The sequence below is a fragment of the Coenobita brevimanus genome, chromosome 65 (assembly GCF_032717465.1).
Source record: "Coenobita brevimanus isolate Jiangsu-jjx chromosome 65, ASM3271746v2, whole genome shotgun sequence".
Lineage (NCBI taxonomy): Eukaryota > Metazoa > Arthropoda > Malacostraca > Decapoda > Coenobitidae > Coenobita > Coenobita brevimanus.
The window spans coordinates 21850094-21872697 of record NC_137018.1 but is presented as its reverse complement, the minus strand read 5'-3'; the positions used below and the strand labels follow the sequence as shown (position 1 = coordinate 21872697).

Below are 22604 nucleotides of genomic sequence, written 5' to 3'. Positions count from 1 at the left end.
CCTGTTAATGGAATAAGAATTTACTGCTCTAACATGATGTTTCATTATATTAATAACCAAAGCAAAGTCATGAAGGGTATTTTCACACTCGGCGTAGCTGAATTAGTCGACCAGGAAATGAAAACTTAAAAACACATATGAAACTGGAGTTCATTCAGTCATAACAGCTCAGATTACCACCCAAATCACCTGATGCAGTAAGACCTACATTGTTACCATACCAAGCACGGAGGGGCTGGCTGGTGAGGTACCACTTATTTTATGAGTGACTGTACATCAGGAATGTTCACCCCAATACCACCTTAATGCTCATCCTCCATACTCTCCAACTCCACTTTCCTGTCTGTTGCCTCACATGAATCGCTCACATATCAGCCCGAGGCAGCAGCCCTTGCGAGTGTAAATAACTTTGCGATCTGGGGGCTGGGCATAGGATTCCATCTCTGAAGGTTGAAAAATTTAGATCCTGCCACTGTAGGATGGTGGCCATTAAAGTAATGAGCATAATGATCCTGAATGGTAACCTGAGTACTGCTTGTAGTAGTCCTTTGCAGTGAGAATAAGCACTCTGCTGAACAAGTCCACTGCTTAGGAGGCAGTCACCCTGCTTTTTCAAGATGTGCTCCCAGTGGATACCAAAATTTTCAGCACTGACACCAACAAGGTATCTCGAACAGGCAAAAAAATGAATCACATACGTCTTAACTTTACAGTCACCCATAGTATTCATAGCTATAGTCGGATTCCCGCCCGTTTGCGGCTGAGGTGTGGCCCGCACTTGTGGACAATGGTGCCACGTTTCCCCAACTTGCGATGTGAAGCGGAAGCTATTTATGTACAAGGCATCACAAATTCGATAAATTCAGATGAATAAAACTTACACTTGTGTATTTTGATGGATGAATCAACAGTAATCTTATTATGCATAAAATATTTATACAGGAACACAGAAACATGGCATACATATTGTACAGTGTTGCTAAAAGATATTGTAGTCACTTTTAATGGTTTTTAGCGTAGTTTTAGGGTGGGTAATAATATCACAGTTATGGATATAAGATAATGAGCCTGAAAAAAGAAGAAATATGCCAATATCCAAAGTAAAAGAAATAATTCATGTAATTCTTGTGAGTGGCAATTCTTACACACCCATCTGGCCTAAAATAAAGTACGTACCCCTCCGTACAGGTGTTGCTAGGGAAAAATGCTCACATTTACTGGCTTTTACCATAATTTTAAGGGCGAGGAATAATCACATTTATAATCATAAGCTAATATGTAGGACAAAATAGTAGGCATATGCCAATACCCAGTAAAAAAAAAAAAAATTATTCACTCGCGAGCGGCAACACTTCCACACCCAGTCGGTGGCCTTGACAGATAGCCTCCTGGGGGTGACCTCGTGTCACTTCCTTTATGTCCTCTGCACAGACAGCATGGCAGCTCAATCAGCCCATTCCTCGCCTCTACACAGCCAGGCTAAAGAAATTGTCTTCAATGTAAGGCAGTATTTTCAGGAGGAGAAGGAGATGGGAGTAGTTCTTCATGGCCTATCAAAGGTCGTCTCTCGTACAGCTGCAGCAACAAAGATTAGCGAGAGATCAGTTGAAAAAATCTCTAAAGATGCAAGAGAGAATGAGGAGATTCAATGTCCCAAGTTTAAGTCCCCCAAGAAAAGGAAACCTGTAGCACCAATGACCGATTTCTTTGATAACTTTAATGAAGGCGTGCTATGAAGAACAGTTCTGAGTTTTTATGACAGGAAGGAAATCCCAACACTTGAAAAAAAATTTATGCAGAAATTAAGATCAATCTTTCGTATCCTGGCAGCCGTGAGACATTAAGAAGAGTTCTGAAGAAAATCGGTTTTCGTTATTCAAATGTTGATGGACGGAAATTCCTAATGGAAAGAGATGACATAACTTATGCACGGTGCATTTTCTTGAAAGAAATGAAGGAGCTTAGAAGTTCAGGCCAAACCACTGTCTACTTAGACGAGACATGGATCAATCAAAATTACTCTGTGTCCAAATGCTGGGTAGACAGCAATGCAAACAAGGCCATGGGAGTGAGGGTGCCCACAGGGAAGGGTTCCCGCTTGATTTTGCTGCACGCAGGAACCAAAGATGGATTTATTCCTGGAGCAACCCTTGTTTTCCAAGCAAAGAATGTAGGAGACTATCATGAACAGATGAATGAGGACACCTTTGAAAAGTGGTTTAAGAATCAACTGTTACCCAACATTCCATCATCTTCTGTTATAGTGATGGATAATGCATCCTATCACTCCAGAAAAATAAATAAACCACCAACTACTGCAACCAAGAAAGCGGAGATCCGAGAATGGCTGGAGAAGAAGGGTGTTACAGTGCCAGACGGTCTCCTCAAAACGCAACTCCTGCACCTTGTGACTCGCCACATCGCAGCTGCCGATACAAACTACGTAATCGATAAGACGGCCTCAGAACATGGACATAGGGTTGTACGCCTACCCCCTTACCACTACCAATATAACCCAATCGAGCTAATTTGGGCACAGGTTAAAGGCTACGTGTCAAAGAGAAATACGTTCAGAATTGCAGATCTGAAGCCATTCGTCCATGAGTCACTCAATAATGTCACAGCAGACAACTGGAAGAATGCTGTGAGGCACGCAGAAAAACTGCAAGAGGATGATGAAAAGAGAGATGTGGTGATTGACCATTACATCGATTCTTTCACTATCACTCTCACATCTTCTGATGAGGATACATCATAACTCTTCTATCCTCTTTTTCGCACTTTTCTTCCTCATGTTTCTCCTCCCTTCTTTTTCTTCTGTTTTTCTGCCTTCTGTGAGAGATAGAGGAATAGGCCTATTGGGGACACCTCTTAAAAAAAAGCGCGCCAAGACAAATACCTCAAGGGTGGTGTGGAAATGATGTCAAATTTACAATATATACAATATTATGTAAAAGAAAATATCAAAACTGTCTCTTGCAATAAAAGAGAGAGAGAGAGAGAGAGAGAGAGAGAGAGAGAGAGAGAGGCATGCATTGTCGGCATCACTAAATATAACAAAACCAAATTAACAAATGAAAGCACAATTATAAATAACTTATAAAAGAATCAAAAGTACTCAGGGTGGCTCACATTTCCCGCCAGGAGAGAGAGAGAGAGAGATAACGGTATAGAAAACATGGCAACACTGTACACAGATGCGGGCCACACCACAGTCGCAAACGTGCGCGAGGAGGACTATAAAAGAAGAGTTAGCTATTCCTCACTCACCTTGAACACTGGTGCGCTCCCTCCTGAGTCAAGAATGCAGAGGACGGGAGAGCAAGACTGTTTCATCTACATTAAAGATATGCCAGTTCTCATAGCCTCTTTTCTCTTCAACCCTGCAAAGCTCAGGATGAAAGGAGGCTGATACTGCTGCAACATCTATAATAGCCTCTTCTCCATAAAACTGTGCATGGTGTAACTTATTCCACAAGAAACATCTGGAACCAACCCTTCAATGCACGAAAAGAAGCAGGACTTTCAATCTGTACAATATGTCCTACTCTAGATGTACACTTAAGAGTGCTATATTCCACTGATATATTCATTCCATGCTGGGCACAAATTTCAAAAGGATCTTTTTAGTCTTATTAACACTTCATTAAGAACCATTTTCCTACTCTTGTTAACATCATTCACTGATAAATGCAAGGCTCATTCAATACATTCACAGCTCCCTCTCACTGTCCACATTCGATTTGTCACATTTATCAAGCCTCCAATGTGCCTGCATGAGTTAACCTTGGTCAACTAATGGCAGCACTCCACACTGCTTAATATTTACTGGCCTCTCTATCAACACAGCCCCATGCCAAGATAGGGCCAGAACCTGGACCCACATCGTAGGGCACAGGTCACCACAACCCCCAGGCTGCCACCACTACCCAACAGTGAGGGACTCAAACTCAGGAGCAGCACCTTAGAAGGCTGTCCCACTGCTGGGCGCACAATGGCAAGGCAGCCACAGCACCGAGACACACACTAACAGACATCCCTGTGGCCACCCCCAACACAGCTTATGCTCACTGACCCCTGATGTCCACCAATATGTAGAAGCAACAAAGCTTTCCGACCCCATGCCCTTGCTGTCACCAACCCCTGTGACACAGTAGGGTATGATGTATACGTAGAGAAATGTACTGGAAAGAGTATGCTAGTCTTCTCTAGAGGTTAGTGACACCTTGAAAAAGGCCAGCAAAAAGGGATGGTTAGGCGCTAGTTCTAAGGACTAGTGAAATGGGAGCTCCAGTTCTCTCCAGCTTTCCCATCCTTATCAGGAATATCACCCTGACTGGCTGGAGCTACAGTCTACTCTCTATTAACATTAAATGCATGTGCAATACTGCAAGCCCCATCATAGTCGTCCAAGTATATTAACATGTTCTTTGTGGCTATAGTCAGGCATTTATGCTCTCTACTAGGCCATGATGCTAAAGCACAAGCCATTCCAGGACCACACACCCGCACAAGACAGCCCAACAATCAACACGGTCACCAAATTATACAGGACAGTGCTGTATATCAGAACTGGTCAAGTGAGGCTGTGTGCATGTGTGAACAACTGAACAAAGGAAAGGAAGACATGGAAAACAGTGAAACTAAACTAGGCAACCATAGCATCAATTCAAAAGCAGTTTCAAACAACCCATCTTCCAGGCAGTAACTCCTGTGACAGAACCGTGCACTCAGCAGATTTTTTTACCGTTTATGCAATGTTCCTGTTGGTGGTTTTTGTTACTGTGCATACAGAGAGCTCACTGCACTGTAATACTAAAATTCCTATTCCTTTGTCATGAAATGGCCATGGTACAGTAATGAGTCTAACACAGTACTTACTTTAATTTGAAGTAATCTAAATCTGACCAACAATACTAGAAGCCACAAATGCTACTCACATTTCTATTGTATTTGAAGTAGTAATAGATTGCATAAGTTGCAGCCCCCAGCATAAGAAACTTTCCTGTGAACCAGCGGTACTTGGCTGCACTCTCATAACCCTGTAAGCGAGACAAGTAGTAATTAGGATAATAATAAATAATAATTTGGTTTTACGCCAGGTATCCCCGAAGGGCTATGGCATTGCCCCTGGGTAGAGGACTACTGATTGGAGCGTGTAGCATTTTATGACCGGATGCCCTTCCTGATGTCTACCAATGACCCTTGGGTGGATCTGATCCTCCAACCCTTCGGTCAGAGAGGAGCGCTATAACCCACTGAGCCACGGCTGCTACATGAAGCAGTAATTAGGATACAACCAAAAAAATATCACCCTAAGCCTTCTTCCCACTACAATCTGATGCCAACAGCACCTTGTATTTCCAGTCACCAAACAAGTAGTGATCAGAACCAATGTTGCTTAACATCTATAACTGGATGAGAAGCATGTTTAACCCTTTCAATTCAGTGATGCATGCTGTATTTCTATATTATATTCTTGCTATCTCCAAACCTATTTATTCATCTCAGGAAGACTTCAAACTGGAGAGGTTAGGCACAGCCTTCATTAGCTCATCACTACTAGAGTTCCCTTACAGACTGAATAAAACTGTCTGCTGGATTCAGTCCAACAAATTCATTCTTACACTACTTTGGCTAACAGAGAGGAATAGTTTGATGCCAACCATAGAGCTAGAAAGGAGGAATACAGTGCAAAATCTGGGTCTCTGAGACATTTGCTTGATAACCTAAATAGCATTGAAAAAAGAATATGGCATTTAAAGTGGTATATCAAATGGAGATGGAAAACATGGATGTCTTAGGTAAGCAGTGTGTGAAGAATGATGAAGGAAAAGTATTGGTGTGCAATGAGGATATTAAGGATGCCTGGCTGATGAAAGAAGAGTCTGATTGAAACTGGAAATGTTTTCAGTCAGCAGATCAAGTGTTTGGCCTTTGACCTCTGACTTCTGATTGATGCTACTACTGTGAACAGGGCAACAGGAACAATGCAGTTGGGGAAGGCAGCAGGTATGTCTGGGTTAGCTGCTGAAATGTTGAAGGCCGTGGGAGATAAAGCAACGGGTTTATTTAATGATTTGATTATATTTGATTGTATATGAGTGTGTGGTCCCCCATGACTTGGTGAAGTGTGATTGTAAATGTGTATAAGGGGAAGGGTGATGCCCTGGAAACAGATAATGAAGGTAATGGAGAGTCCTAGAAAGTAATTTGAGGGAAAGAATGATTTCTGATGGGATGAAGTTTGGGTTTATACCAGGCAAAGGAACCAATGATGCTATATTCATTATCCAACAAGCTTCATGAAAAATCTATAGGAAACAAAAGGGAGCTGTTCTTTGTTTTTGTTGATTTGGAGAAGACCTCTGACAAAGTTCCTTGGGACATGGTGAAACGGACAATGAGAAAGCCTGGGACTGAGGTATGGCTGGTTAGAATGGTTATGGCTGTATGTGGATGCTTGCTCCCAGGTGAAAGTGAATGGAGACTTCAGTGATGAGTCTTCTGTGAAAAAGGGGCATGCCTCAGGGGTCAGTCTTGATCCCCTTATTGTTTATCAAGGTACCTGAAGCTCTCTCACATGACTTCAGAAATGGACTCCAATGGGAGATATTCAATGCTGAAGTCTTTGTGCTGACTGCAGAGAATGAAAGGGAGACTGGGAAGAGATTTAGGAAATGGAGGGATGGAACGGGTCACAAGGGCTTGAGAGTAATTCCAAAGTACCATTTATAAAAGCTTCAACACGCTTGCATGCGCCAGCACTGGTCACTTAATGGTAGCTCTCCATGCTGCTCAATCTCTGGCAGCCTCCCAGTTCAGTCTCTTATCCCTGCAGTTACACTCTATGACCTTGTCCCTGGTCTTTTTCAGTATGCCTTTCGCAACCCTACCCCTGATGTTCACACTTTCTGCACCCAAATGTCAACTTCCATCCTCTCCACATGCCCAAACCATCTCAATCTGCCATGTCTCATCATAGCACCAATACACTCCGGTCCCATCCTTCCTCTCAACTCTTCAATTGAAAAACCTAGCCCCTCCAGGCCTCATTTTCAAAGATACACTACACATCCACCTAATCATTGACATTTCTGTACATTTGAGCCTACGAACATCCTCTTCCTTCACTGCCCTGGTCTCACTACCATACAGCATTCCATCCTTAACACATACCACATACTAAGATCCCTTTGCATGGAAAGAAAGCCATCTCAATGTTAGGAGAGGCAACAGCTCCCTGAACTTCATCCAACCGCTCCTTATCCATGCCGTAGAACTAACTCCAGCCCCACCTCCAGCACAAAACATGTCCTATCTATCTATCTATAGCCCGACGCCCTAATCCCGCAAAGGGTGGCCGCAGACAAAACGCCTCCAAGTCGCTCTGTCACCCACCATTTGACTACCCTCCCCCCAACTCACACACCCCCTCCCTCATATACATCTCAACTCCATCCCTCCACCTCATCCTTGGTCTACCTCTTCCTCTCCCTCTCCCTCCCTCCACCTCACCTACATACACCCTCTTAGTCAGTCTTTCATTCTCCATTCTCTACACATGTCCAAACCACCTCAGTGTATTTCTCCTAATCTTCTCAACCACATCCACATCCACCCCACAACGTTCCTTCACTTCTTCATTCGTCAACCCGTCCCTCCACGTCACTCCACATTCTCCTCTCAAGTAACTCATTTCCACTGCTCTCACTCTTGACTTGTTCCCCTCTTGCAAGGTCCATGCCTCGCTTCCATACGGCAGGGTAGGGATCACAATACTATCATGCAGTGACTTCTTAACTTCCATATTCACCTCCTTATTTCTCATCACTGCTTTCAGTGTACCAACAACCATCCTTCCCTGCTGTACCCTTTCATGCACTTCATCCCCCAAAGTTCCATCCTTACTCATCACACTACCCAAGTACTTGAATGCACTCACATTCTCCATATCCTCACCATCCAACCTCACTGCACACTCTGTGACTTCATTCCTCTCAAACACCATAACTTTACTTTTGTTTACATTAACTTTCAGATTCCTAATCCTACACACTGTCCCAAATTCATTCACCAAACCTTGCAACTCCCATTCATCTTCACTCAACAGTACTGTATCATCAGCAAACAGCAACACAGGAAGCTTCCAAATCTCACCCTCATTCATCAGAGCCACCCCCACATCCACTGCCCTACCCTGCACCTCCTTTACAACCCTATCCATGTATATATTAAACTACCATGGAGACATCACACAACCGTTTCAATCCCACATTGAGATCAAAGAACCCACTCAGCTCACCATCCACTAGCACTGTAGCCCTAGCTCCCTAGTACATACTCTTCACAGCACTCAACAATTTCCCCTCCAATACATATATTCTTAATACCTTCCACATACCTTGCCTATCTATTCTGTCATAGGCTTTCTCCAAGTCCATGAAAGCAGCATACACTTTCCTTCCCTTCTCTAGATACTTCTCCAGTAAACATCTTAGAACAAATATCTGTTCCACACACCCTTTTCCCTTCCTAAATCCCCCTTGTTCTTCTCCAACTAGCTCCTGTCATATGCCTAACCCTATCAATGAGTATTCTACCATATATTTTACCAGTCATACTAAGAAGGCAAACCCCTATGGTTACCACATACTGTACTTCTCTCTCCCCTTTTCCTTTGTATAAAGGAACAATTATACCTGATTTCCAGTCCTCTGGAACCCTTCCCTCTTCCCAAGCCAATCTACACAACTTCCATATCCACTTCACAACAATCTCACCCCCATACCTCAGCATTTCACCACACACTCCATCAATTCCTGGGGCCTTTCCCAACTTAATCTTCTTCATCGCTTCCACTACTTCCGCCCTACTGATCTCTTCCTCTCTCCTCTCATCTCTTCTCCCAGCCATTCCCCAACCACTTATACTCGCACTGCTCTCACTCTCTACATTCAACAAATCCTCAAAGTGCTCCTTCCATCTCCTCAATTTCTCTCTCTTCTCCACCAACAATCTATTATTCCTATCTTTCACTCCCCTACTATTTCCCCTTTCACACTGCCTTACTTTCTTTACCTCCTTCCAAAACAATTTCTTACTCTCCCTCCATTTCACACTCAGATTCCTCCCAAACTCTTCATCCACTTTCTTCTTACTCTCCTTCAGCAGTCTCTTAACCTCCCTTCTCCTGCTCACATAAACCTCTTTCTTCTCTCTCTCATCTTCTCCCCTACCTCTACTCGCTAACCATTTACTATATGCCTTCTTCTTTTGTTCCACAGCTCATTTCACCTCATCAATCCACCATGCTGTCCCTTGCACACCCTTGCATCTCCTCTTCACTCTACAAACCGCCTCACACGCTGCGCCTATCTCTTCCGTGAATATCTTGTCTTCCACCCCTTCCATCTGCTCTAGCTTATACCTTCCCAATCTTTCTTCCACTATGCTCTTATACTCTATCATTTTCTCACTATCTTGCAGCTTCTCCACTCTTCTCACAGGAGCTGCTTCCTCCTGTCTTCCCCTTCGTCTCCTCAACCACTTTCTTTGCAGCTCTACCTTGGCCATCACTAAGTGATGGTCCAGGATTCCATTCCCCCACCCTCTCCACACTCTTGCATCCAACACTTGTCTTCTCATTCGCTCATCCACACACACGTAGTCTATCATTGCCTTTCTTTCAAGAAGTTCATCATCCATCTTCCTCATGACTCTCCATGTATACTGGTGGATCATCTTATGTTGACAGTAGGTGCTGGCTTTTGCCAACCCCTTACAAGCACAGATGTCCACCAAAGCACTTCCATTCCCATCTATGTCAGCTGTCACACCCCACTGACCAACAACTCCATCCACTTGCACATTCCCAACTTTGCCATTCGTGTCTCCAATCAACAGCACTCTCTCGCTCCTCTCAAACTTGTCCATACACGCTTCTACTCTTGCCCAAAACTCATCTGTCACTCTTGCCACTCGATCCTCTGTCGGGGCATACACACATACAATCGCCCATGCTTGTATACCTACTTTCATCCTCACCCATACAATCCTTGCACCCACTGTTCCATACTCTCTTATATTCTCCTTCCATTTCTTGCTTATCATCAGACATACTCCCTCTCTTCCCCTCTCATTCTCATTGACTCCTGCACATATACCTAAACCCTATTCCCATTCTCTCACCCTTTCACCTTTTCCATTTAGTTTCAGTCAATCCACATATATCCACTTTTGCATCCTCAAGCACCTGGACAATCTCTCTCTCTTGCACTTCATCATTCACTCCTCTCACATTCCACGTTCCAAATCACAAAACTCTTACACGCACTGAAGAGACTCTCCACAGAGATCAGTTCTTTCACACCTGACAATCTCCACATGCTCTCCCCAACACACCGCACACACAAAATCAGAATTATCTCGCAGTCTACATCTAGAATATACAACTACATCTCTTATGCACCCACTTATCACTAATACTGCAGAAGGTAAAACTCCTTTGACAGTACAGCCACCTGTCCTAAATATCACTACTTTGATTTTATCCTCTTTTACTTTTGGGTAGGAGGTGGGTCAATGTTGGTTTTGTACCAGCAGTTAGGTATAGTGGAGGATCAGCCAGAATGACTGCCAGGAAGAACTGCAGGAACAAGCTATTTTGGCAAGATGGTAGGTGGTGGCGACAATCATCCACACACTTGATGTGGTGCTGCCTACTTCTTCCTTCACATTTATACTTTTTCTGTGTTTGCTCTCCTCTCTTCCTATTTCTCCCATCTTTTCAGTCACTTTTTATTACTCTTCTTTCCTTATCAGGAGACTTTAAATCAAGTACTAAGCCTAATGGTCTCCTGTAAGCCAGGAAACTATTTACAATGCAGGGTGGCAACCATATAACCAAAACATACATGTTTCCTACGTGTCAACAAGTGAGTTGATGGAGGGTTAGTGTCCCTCCTCATAAAATAACTAAATGGTCACCCTCTATGGGATTATGGCATCTCACTACAGACAGATACATAGAAGTGTAGATGGATAAGGTGGTGTGGGAGTGCTGTTCAGGAAAAAATGGGTGGAATTTGTCATAAATGTAGTGAGAGTGAATGAAAGGATTAAAGAAGTGAAAATATAGTTTGGAAAACTGATAATTTCATTTATATCAGTGTATACTTCTCAGGCTGGCTTGGATGATGTAGAAAAAGGAAGATTCTGGGATGACTTGATATGTCTGGTAAGTGGGATGGAAGATGAAGAGACTGTAGCTCTGGGAGGGGACTTAAATGGGTGACGATGCTCAAGGACATGAAGAGATATGAAGGGGTACTTGCACGATGCACGTTTATATGGTACAAAGAATGTGGAAGGGGAAATGATACTTGAATTTTTGGAGGCAATGAACATGATTGTGTGCAACACGCATTTTAGGAAAAGTAAAAGTAGGTTGATTACATATGAGTCTGGGGGAAACAGTAGCCAGACTGACTATTTCTTGGTCAGGAGGGCTGACAGGAGGTTGGTGAGGGATGTTAAAGTTACAGGGAGCAATGGGTGCGTGTAGTAACACAAATTACTGATATGTGCAATGGTGCTTAATTCTCATGCTGCTGGTGGCATCATTTGATGCCCGAAACAGCTGAAGCCGGTGGCGTCAAGCGAGCGTACTAGATAAAAAACTGCCCAACAATTTACAATGGAAATGATGTTCTCTGATTTGTTTACACAACCCAACTCACCCATCCCAAATGCTTGGACTGTCAGTACTGCAGGTGATTTTGTCATGGCAAGATGCATTCCTCTCACCCCCTCCCAGCCCACCACCCTCCCTTCATCGCCATGCTGGTCTGTATGCTCCCGCTAGAGCCTTACTTCCTCTGAAATATGTGGTTTGTTTGGTGTTGACAGATCACAGGAGGCCTGGGTGATAAGCACCTCTCACTCTGACCATCACATCCCAGTCTAAATGTAACAACCCAGGACCAAAAGGGTAAGGTTGTTGTCAGTGCTGTACTGCTGTACTGTTTCATTTTACTGTTTATTATGCCAATTTTTGTTTGATCTGGTTTTTCTTTTCCAGGTTGTGCACGGAAATATTCATTTTTGTGGGTTATTGTACACCCACTAAAATAATTATCAGCACCCTATGCTTCAATACCCTTTGCAACTCTCCCTGGCACAGTTGTGAATATGTGGTAACAGTTGGTACACCTGATTCTCACCCTTCCTCTAGGGGGTGTGGTAGTTCAGTGGTAGAGCATCGAGCTTGTGGCCAGGGGGTTGCAAGTTCGAGCCTCGCCCGGGGCAACCGTTGCTGGGAGGGGTAGCTCCCTCCTGTAACCTAGTGGGGCTATATGACCTTTGATGCCTAGCTCGGGGAATTCATTTCTCCATTTCCCCCTCCCTCTATATCTCTGCCCCTCTCCCTCCATCTCTCTCTCCAGGCATATTATAACTCCCGTAGCCTCATGTTGTGTATAATGAATACTGTATTTCGTGGAGTATAAGATGCATTTTTTTTGTCTCAAAATTACTTTCAAATATCTCCATGCGTCCTGGTGGCCCAACTAGACAGGTTCACTTTGCTCCATTTAGAAGAATCTCTTATACAGATGATCATCTCCTGCTTGGTTGTCACAAGTATTTTCTAGGGTATAAAGACCTTTGATTTGTCATACAAAATTACATTCACTTTTGTATATACTCAGATTTTACGATTAGAAACACCCAAGTTCAACAACAGAACACTCAAGGTTTGTTTACAACTGGTCTAGTGACAGACTAGGGGTTTAGCAGTATAGCAGTTTAGCAATTTAGCATCTAGCATACACCCTACTCTACCATGCTAACATGATCATTGGTGAACTCCCAGCTAACCTTCTGAAATGCAGTCATGATCACTTTGCTTGCCATCCACTCACTAACTAGTAAGGTAATCATATTGGAGATGTTGGCTGGCATGACTGCTGAGTCATTATAACAGACATCTGTCTTGTATGGAAATTCAATAACCTTTGTTAGGCTGGCTTCTTTTACTGATATTTTGTTTCATTCGAGACAAGAATATCATAGAATGAAACAGTCATACATTACTTTTAGTGAAAAATGGGAAAAACAGTTGCAACATTAAATAATGCTGACTGAAATTACAGCATTTAAATGGCTTAGCAATTTCACAGTTTAGCGCCTAGCATTCACCCAGTCGGAAGTTAGCATGATCACTGGTGAACTGCCTGCTAACCTTCTGAAAGGCAATCATGAACATTTCACTTGCCATCCACTCTCTAACTAGCAAGGCAATCATATTGAAGAGAGGTTGGCCTGCAGGACCGCTGAGTAATTATAAAAGATGTCTGTCCCATATGGAAATTCGATCACCCTTGTTAGGATGACTTCTCTCACTGGTATTTGTTTAATTCAAGACAAGCATATTGTACAAGAAACAGTATTATTTTACTGGTAGTGAAAAACAGGAAAAACAATTGTAACATTAAACTGCCTGAAATTACAGCTACACTGTGTTTTTCAGCCGTGACCGAAGCCAATCAGGGATCAGCCACTTACATTACTATGTTATGAAAGTAGGGTAAAATTTACTGACTAGTTAATTAATACAATATTTGAAATTAGACGTGCCAGATGGGTATTCATAGCAGCGTCCGCCATTTTTGCTGCATTTACAGCTGACAAAGAGATAAGAGCAATCGACTCCATTCACCGTCTCTGCCTCACTGCTGATCAGAGTGATCAAACCTGTTCACCCTCTGTGTCACTGCTGCCTCAGCAAAGCTATCATAATTGGCAAAAGTGAATGCAACCCAAAGTGTGTATGTGTGGGTGTGAGTGTGAGTGTATATTGGGAGAAGTCCAGGCAGGGGCACAGTGATAAACTGCTTATCATAGCCATCCAACCAAGCAATGTATTTTATAGGGTGCTTTATTCTTGGTCGCCAGATGGTTTTATCCAGTTCAGGAAAAATCGCACACTGAAGGGGTTATTGTGGGCTGAATCCAATGCCCCTTGTCTGAAAAGCTTTGCTGATCGCTTGTGGTCAATAAAAACATTCGCTAGTGGTCAATAAAAACATCTGCATTAGCAATAATAAGAGAATAATTGCAGTAGGCTGGTTAGCTCACGTTTGCCAGCTTCTCTGGCTAAACTGTTAGAAGAAAACAGGATAAGAAAGAAGGCTCTCCCTCGCTTACCTAACCTTTTGGCTGAAACTGGTAGAAAATGGAGATAGTGACGTAGGATTCTGATAAAACATTTAACCCCTTCTTTACCGGAAATGTGTTTTGATGTACTCCCGTACATTGCTTGTAAACACCCATGAGACACTGGAACCGCAACCATGGTACGCTGGTACACCCTCTAATGAATAGCAGCTTATGGGCCTCAGGGTAGCCCAGTAAGGCTGTTTCTGAGGACCTCATGATAGCAACAGCTCTGTGTTTTGACAACAAAGACTGTGACTAAGTTCTGACTATCATAAGATACGTCATGACTGAGTTGCGGTGGCATCAATGGCTTGCTCACTCATCTATGATGTAACCTTTTTCAGACCATTCATTATTTTATTTATAATTTCTACTACATATATCGTACTATATTTTCCGCTGAAATACGGCAAAATTTACACCCCTTGGCCTGCCTGAGAGGGCCAGTTACCATGCACTTGACCACGAGAGAGGGTGTACAGGATGTTTTTCTCTCATGGAGTCCCTGGCGGATTCCAATAATGACGAATATATTCCTCATGAGGATACTTATTTAGATGTATCAGATGATGATGCAGCAGTGTCTGATGTGTCAGTATATGACTATGATCCTGAAAATGGTAATGAGGCTGATGTGAGTGAGAAGGAGGAGGAAATTAGTAGCGAGCTTAGTGACGCCACACTCCCGGCAACAAGTGAGTCAAGGTCGCCATCGCTGTCACGTATATCCACACACTTCATGCTCAGCTTACACGGTAAATGAATACGCCATCCATCTGTGCATGACGTTTTTTTCAAGCCAGTTTGTACAGTAGTTACCTGGGTAACAGTACTTTAGCATAAGATATGTAAACTAATATAATGATTTACTTTATAATCATTTTTTTTTCATTACCAACATCATGCTGGGTTTATGTGATCACCAGTAAATAAACAAATCACAAAGAGTGAATAGTTTGGATATGGCAAAAAACATACACTACCCCTCACACTATGGGAGGGGGAGCTGTCAGGTCAGCATGGGGGGTAAATGTAGTGTTTACACTGGAGGGAGGGGTCGGTAAAGAAGGGGTTAATGAGAAGTATTGTGTGTAGGGGAATCGGGTGATAGAATGAATGTCTCAGTACCTCTCTATCTATAATTCTATTTATCTAGCTCTCTATCTGATATTCACCTTGGCATTTCCAGTGCAGAATTATGTTCTATCTATCTGTCTATCTATAGCCTGACGCCCTAATCCCGCAAAGGGTGGCCGCAGACAAAATGCCTCCAAGTTGCTCTGTCACCCACCATTTGACTACCCTCCCCCCAACTCACTCCCCCCTCCCTTATATACCTCTCAACTTCATCCCTCCAACTCATCCTCAGTCTACCCCTCCCTCTCCCTTCCTCCACCTCACCTATGTACACCCTCTTAGTCAGTCTTTCATTCTCCATTCTCTCCACATGTCCAAACTACCTCAGTGTATTTCTCCTAATCTTCTAAACCACATCCACATCCACCCCACAACGTTCCTTCACTTCTTCATTCGTCAACCTGTCCCTCCATGTCACTCCACATGCTCCTCTCAAGTAACTCATTTCCCCTGCTCTCACTGTTGACTTGTTCCCCTCTTGCAAGGTCCACGCCTCGCTTCCGTACTTCAGGGTTGGAATCACAATACTATCATACAGTGACCACATAAATTCCATACTCACCTCCCTATTTCTCAACACTGCTTTCAGTAAACCAACAACCTTCCTTCCCTGCTGTACCCTTTCATGCACTTCATCCCCCAAAGTTCCATGCTTACTCATTACACTACCCAAGTACTTGAATGCACTCACATTCTCCATATCCTCACCATCCAACCTCACTGTACCATCTGTCACTTCATTCCTATCACACACCATAACTTTTACTCTTGTTTACATTAACTTTCAGATTCCTCTTCCTACACACTGTCCCAAATTCATTCACCAAACCGTGCAACTCTCATTCCTCTTCGCTCAACAATACAGTATCATCTGCAAACAGCAACACCGGAATCTTCCAAATCTCACCCTCATTCATTAAAGCCACCCTCACATCCACTGCCCTACCTTGCACGTCCTTTACAACCCCATCCATGTATATATTAAACAGCCATGGAGACATCACAAAACCCTGTTTCAGACCCACAATGAGATCAAAGAACTCATTCAGCTCACCATCCACTAGCACCGTAGCCCAAGCTCCTTTGTACATACTCTTCACAGCACTCAATAATTTCCCCTCCAATACATATATTCTTAATACCTTCCACATACCTTGCCTATCTATTCTGTCATAAGCTTTCTCCAAGTCCATGAAGGCAGCATACACTTTCTTTCCCTTCTCTAGATACTCTCCACTAAACATCTTAGAACAAATATCTGATCTGCACATCCTTTTCCCTTCCTAAATCCCCCTTGTTCTTCTCCAACTAGCTCCTCTGTCATATGCCTAACCCTATCAATGAGTATTCTACCATATATTTTACCAGTCACACTAAGAAGGCAAATACCCCTATGGTTACCACATACTTCTCTCTCCTGTTTTCCTTTCTATAAAGGAACAATTATACCTGATTTCCAGTCCTCTGGAACCCTTCCCTCTTCCCAAGCCATTCTACACAATCTCCATATCCACTCCACAACAATCTCACCCCCATACCTCAGCATTTCACCACACACTCCATCAATTCCTGGGGCCTTTCCCATCTTGATCTTCTTCATTGCTTCCACTACTTCCGCCCTACTGATCTCTTCCTCTCTCCTCTCATCTCTTCTTCTCCTAGCCATTCCCCAACTACTTATACTCGCACTGCTCTCACTCTCTACATTCACCAAATTCTCAAAGAGTTCCTTCCATCTCCTCAATTTCTCTCTCGTCTCCACCAACAATCTATTATTCCTATCTTGCATTCCCCTACTATTTCCCCTTTCACACTGCCTTACTTTCTTTACCTCCTTCCAAAACAATTTCTTACTCTCCCTCCATTTCACACTCAGATTCCTCCCAAACTCTTCATCCACTTTCTTACTCTTCTTCACCAATCTTTTCACCTCCCTTCTCCTGCTCACATATCCCTCTCTCTTCTCTCTCTCATTTTCTCCCATACCTCTACTCGCTAGCCATTCACTATATGCCTTCTTCTTTTGCTCCACAGCTTGTATTGCCTCATCATTCCACCATGCTGTCCCTTGCACATCCCTGCATCTCCTCCTCACTCCACAAACCACCTCACACACTCCGCCTATCTCTTCCGTGAATATCTTACATACGTCTTCCACTTCTTCCATCTGCTCTAACTCATACCTTCCCAATCCTTCTTCCACTATGCTCTTATACTCTGCCATTTTCTCACTATCTTGCAACTTCTCCACTCTTCTCACAGGAGCTGTTTCCTCCTATCTTCCCCTTCGTCTCTTCAACCATTTTCTTTGCAGCTCTACCTTGGCCATCACTAAGTGATGGTCCGAGACTCCATTCCCCCAATCCTCTCCACACTCTTGCATCCAACACTTGTCTTCTCATTCGCTCATCCACACAGACGTAGTCTATCACTGCCTTTCGTTCAACAAGTTAACCAACCATCCTCCTCATTACTCTCCATGTATACCTGTGGATCATCTTATGCCGAAAGTAAGTGTTAGCTATTGCCAACCCCTTACCAGCACAGATGTCCACCAAAGCACTACCATTCCCATCTACTTCAGATGGCACACCCCACTGACCAACCACTCCATCCACTCATACATTCCCAACTTTGCCATTCATGTCTCCAATCAACAACACTCTCTCGCTCCTCTCTAATTTGTCCATACATGCTTCTACACTCGCCCAAAACTCATCTGTCACTCTTGCCACTCGCATACGTACATACAATCGCCCACGCTTGTATACCTACTTTCATCCTCACCCATACAATCCTTGCACCCACTGTTCCATACTCCCTTATAATCCCCTTCCACGTCTTGCTTATCATCTGACATACTCCCTCTCTTGCCCTCTCATTCTCATTAACTCCCGCACATATACCTAAACCATATTCCCACTCTCTCACCCTTTCACCTTGCCATTTAATTTTAGTCAATCCACATATATCCACTCTTGCAACCTCAATAATTATGTTCTGATATTTGCAAATGGGGCTGCATTTCTCTTACACTATTCTTAGAGCTGTCACTTACCATACACTGGTATAGCAACTGGTAGACAGCAGTGTTACAAAGGCATAACAATGGATATTTAAATGTTTTCACAATATTTTTAATGTTTTTAGGAAAGTAACTGTTTTTAGTGAATTGCGAAGTTAAGAATGCATTGTTAATTTCTGATGTTCCGAGGCAAACGGCACAATCTGTGAGGAAGTGTTACTGTTATTGAGAGAAGAGGGCAGAGACAGCTATACCGTTGTACGACTTGCCCGGAATCGTGCTAAGTCTGTCCTTCGCTCTGCTAAAAATAATTTCATCCGTACAAAATGCTCTCAACTCTCTAACTCGAATTCTTCCCACTCCTTCTGGCACCTTGCCAAAAACCTTTCTAACAACTTTACCTCATCATCCTTCCCTCCTCTTTTCTACCCTGATGACTCTGTAGCCATTTCTTCTACTGATAAAGCAGATCTCTTCACTCAGACGTTCTCCTCCAATTCCACTTTAGACGATTCCGGTGCTGTTCCTCCATCACTTCCCCCCTCTGACTTCCTCATGGCTAACCTTAAAATTTCTTCAGCTTATGTATTTTCTGCCATCACAGGCCTCAATACTAACAAGGCATATAGGCCTGATGGAGTCCCTCCTGTTGTTCTCAAGAACTGTGCTTCTGTGCTTACACCCTGCCTAGGGAAACTCTTTCACCTTTGTTTATCAACTTGTACCTTTCCTTCTTGCTGGAAGTTTGCTCTCATTCAGCCAGTCCCAAAGAAGGGTGACCGTTCCCAACCCTCTAACTATCGTCCAATTGCTTTAACATCCTGTATCTCAAAAGTTTTCGAGCCTATTCTTAATAGAAAAATTTTAAAGCATCTTTCCTATCACAACCTTCTTTCTGAGTGTCAGTATGGGTTCCATCAGGGACGCTCCACTGGCGATCTTCTCACCTACCTTTCAGACTCCTGGTCATCCTCCTTTCGGGACTTTGGCGAAAGCTTTGCCATTGCACTTGACATCTCAAAGGCTTTCGATCGAGTCTGGCATAAATCTTTAATTTCCAAACTGCCCTCTTACGGTTTCTATCCTTCTATCTGTGCCTTCATCTCTAGCTTCCTTTCTGGTCGTTCTATATCCGCTGTTGTAGACGACCATCGTTCTTCTCCTAGATCTATTAACAGTGGTGTTCCTCAGGGCTCTGTCCTATCACCAACTCTCTTCCTTTTATTCATCACTGACCTTCTAAGTTGTACATCTAACCCTATCCACTCATACACTGATGACTCCACCCTTCACCTTTCCATTCGATTCCCACAACGTCCATCTCAGCAGTTACCTCAACAAACAAGGGATGAGACTATGGCACACCTAATGTCTGACTTGGCTTGTATCTCTGACTGGGGTAAAAATAATCTGATTGTTTTTTATGCATCAAAGACTCAGTTTTTGCACCTATCAACCAGACAAAATCTTGCACAGGTATACCCACTAATGTTTAATAATATTCAGCTTAATCCTGCATCATCGTTGAACATGCTTGGGGTTTCATTTACTCTGGATTTATCTTGGAAAGATCACATTACATCTCTTGTAAAATCTGCTTCCAAGAGACTGGGTGCGCTAAGCTGACTCCGTTCCTTCTTTACCCCTGCATGATTGTTGACTCTATACAGAGGTTTTATCCACCCCTGCGAGGAGTACAACTCTCATGTGTGGGGAGGCTCCCCACATACAGCTCTTCTCAATAGGGTGGAGTCAAAGGCTTTTCGTCTCAATAACTCTCCTCCTCTTACTAACTCCCTTCAACCTCTGTCTCTTCACCGCACCGTTGCATCTTTATCTCTTTTGTATCGCTACTTCAATGATCACTGTTCATCTGAACTGACTGCATGCATTCCTCCACCTCTATAACAGGCGCATAGCACCCATCTAGCAGCAAACTCTCACCCCTTTTCTGTCCAACTCTCAAATGCAAGAGTTAACCGTTACTCCCAGTCCTTCATTTATGCAACAGGTCAACTCTGGAACTGTCTCCCTCTGTCTGTATTTCCTGCTTCCTATGATCTCCAGTCTTTCAAACGCTGTGTGTCCAGGCATCTTGAAATGAATGGATCTTGAATTTGGCTCTCTCTTGTATTTCGTTTTTCTCTTGGAAGGAACAGTTTTGCAGGCTCGTTGCCTTTGGTTCCTTCTTCCTCACATAATAGAAAAAAAAAAAAAAACTCTCCATACTGAACTTCAATCATAAAACATTTTAATTTGGTTTTTGTTTAGTGTGTATATAGAAGTGCTACATTTATTTTTATTATTATTATTGTGGAGGTATTCAGAGGTGAGTGAGAGTGCATAATTAGTCATGGCAACAAAGTAGTGTTCAGGAGAATGTTTGCTGAGTTGAAAAGACTCTTGTAGTATTTCATTCAGTTTGTTTAAGGATATTTTTTCAGGTCAGGAAGTGAATGTGTTGTCTGCAGGTAATGAGACATCAGGAGGAAATTACAGTAGTCTCACATCACACTGAACTGAGATCGAATGTGGGAATATACCTTAATACCGAAGGTGTGGGGCAAGAATCCAACTAGTATGGGGTACTTTTGAGAAAGTAAATAAAATGCTGTAAACATTCCTTGTAACTGATTTTTGAAAATCTGTTTGTATTGTCTGTGATTGTAATATACAGTACATGCAGGACTTTGATTTGGAGAGAAAGTGTGTTCCAATTGTAATGGCCTATATATTTTCTGAAATGAATGAAAGAATGGGTTTTATTGAGTATTGTTATTTTAAGTTCATTTCATGAAAAATAATACTTGTCTCTATATACTGATACATATTTATTATACTTTCATGGAGATGAACACTGTCTCAAATTATTGTACAAAACGAATCAGACTCAGTGTTGCCAATTTTGCAGTTTTCCTGCTAAATCTAGAGGTTTTAAAACCAATGTAGTGGGAAGTTTTTTATGTTTTTACTCTACATCTAGAGTTTTTTAAAGTCCTGTCTGACGGGTATTGCGGCTGATTTTCCCTAATCTGGCATATTTTTACCACTTGTAAGACCAGTCTCGTGGATTAACAGAATTTCCACTTGGCAACATTGATCGGACTTTATAGTGTTAAGATGGCGTGATGGTGGGAAGTAACTTTTTGTAAGGAAGGAGTTGTTTGATTGTTTTCTTGTCTTGTACCCTTCTTTCACATAAAAACAAAAAATCCAAGACATATAACGTACTGAATTGAGATTCTGAAAGGTGGACTGCACAGACATATGCAGTATTAAGATGGCATCATGGAACAGGTAACTTTTTGTAAGGACGGGGTTGTTTTCTTGTCCTGTACCGTTCTATTACATAATAATAGAGAAGCCAAATACAGTACAGATATACAGTACTGAATAAACATTCTGAAAGGTGAGTGTGTATCTGAGTGAAAACTACTCATTTCAAGCAACCTTTCTGCAGTCTTGGTTGAGACATACTTTTTTCTCAGAACTGCCCTTTCAGACTTAGGGTGCATCTTTCACACTGCAGAGTCTAATACGCTGCGAAATACGGTAATTCGTAGCAATGGATATAATGCCCCAAGGAAAGTCGCAAAGCATTATCCACAAGGTAATACAGAAATCAAATTGCTATTATTCTGCTTGGCACCCATCGTATCCAAGGTTACCACCTTAGGATTTTCTTGACACATTGTGAAACAGTAACAGCCACCATCAGCATTAACAGAATGGGTTGATGGCAAACTCAACTAAACAAATCCACTTCCAAAGAACTATACTACAGTAGTATATCTATAAACTGCCTCATATTCTTCCTTACATCTACATCCTTCCCCTTTAGGAATTTTAAGTTTTATTAGTCCCTCTTTTAGTACCAGTCTTTAATTTCCATTCTCTCTTACCAGCAATTTTCTTTCAATGTTTTTTTCCTTTTATTATTTCCTCTTTTATTACCAGTCTTTAATATCAATTCTCTCTCTTATCAGCCATTTTCTTTGAATATCAATTCTCTCTCTTATCAGCCATTTTCTTTGAATGTTTTTTTTTTCTTTTATACTATACTGGTACATTTTTTTTTTTTTTTTTTTTAACCTTCTGTAACTGGAGCCAGGCTTTTTATTGGGCCTGTCTTTTATCCTCATTCACATCGATGATCATGCTTCTCAGCCTATTGTAGCACTAGGTTTTTATTATTCAATTATACTATGCCATTACTTTAACC

General features: G+C 42.5%; 1 protein-coding gene across 1 annotated transcript in view; it reads right to left on the bottom strand.

Annotated features, from left to right (window-relative positions):
* The window catches only part of ND-B17 (NADH dehydrogenase (ubiquinone) B17 subunit), a 140933-nt gene that overhangs the window by 51354 nt on the left and 66975 nt on the right, over nt 1-22604 (bottom strand). The window contains exon 4 of the mRNA XM_080276417.1: nt 4941-5042. Coding sequence (XP_080132543.1) covers nt 4941-5042 — 102 coding nt within the window. The remainder of the gene's footprint in view (nt 1-4940; nt 5043-22604) is intronic.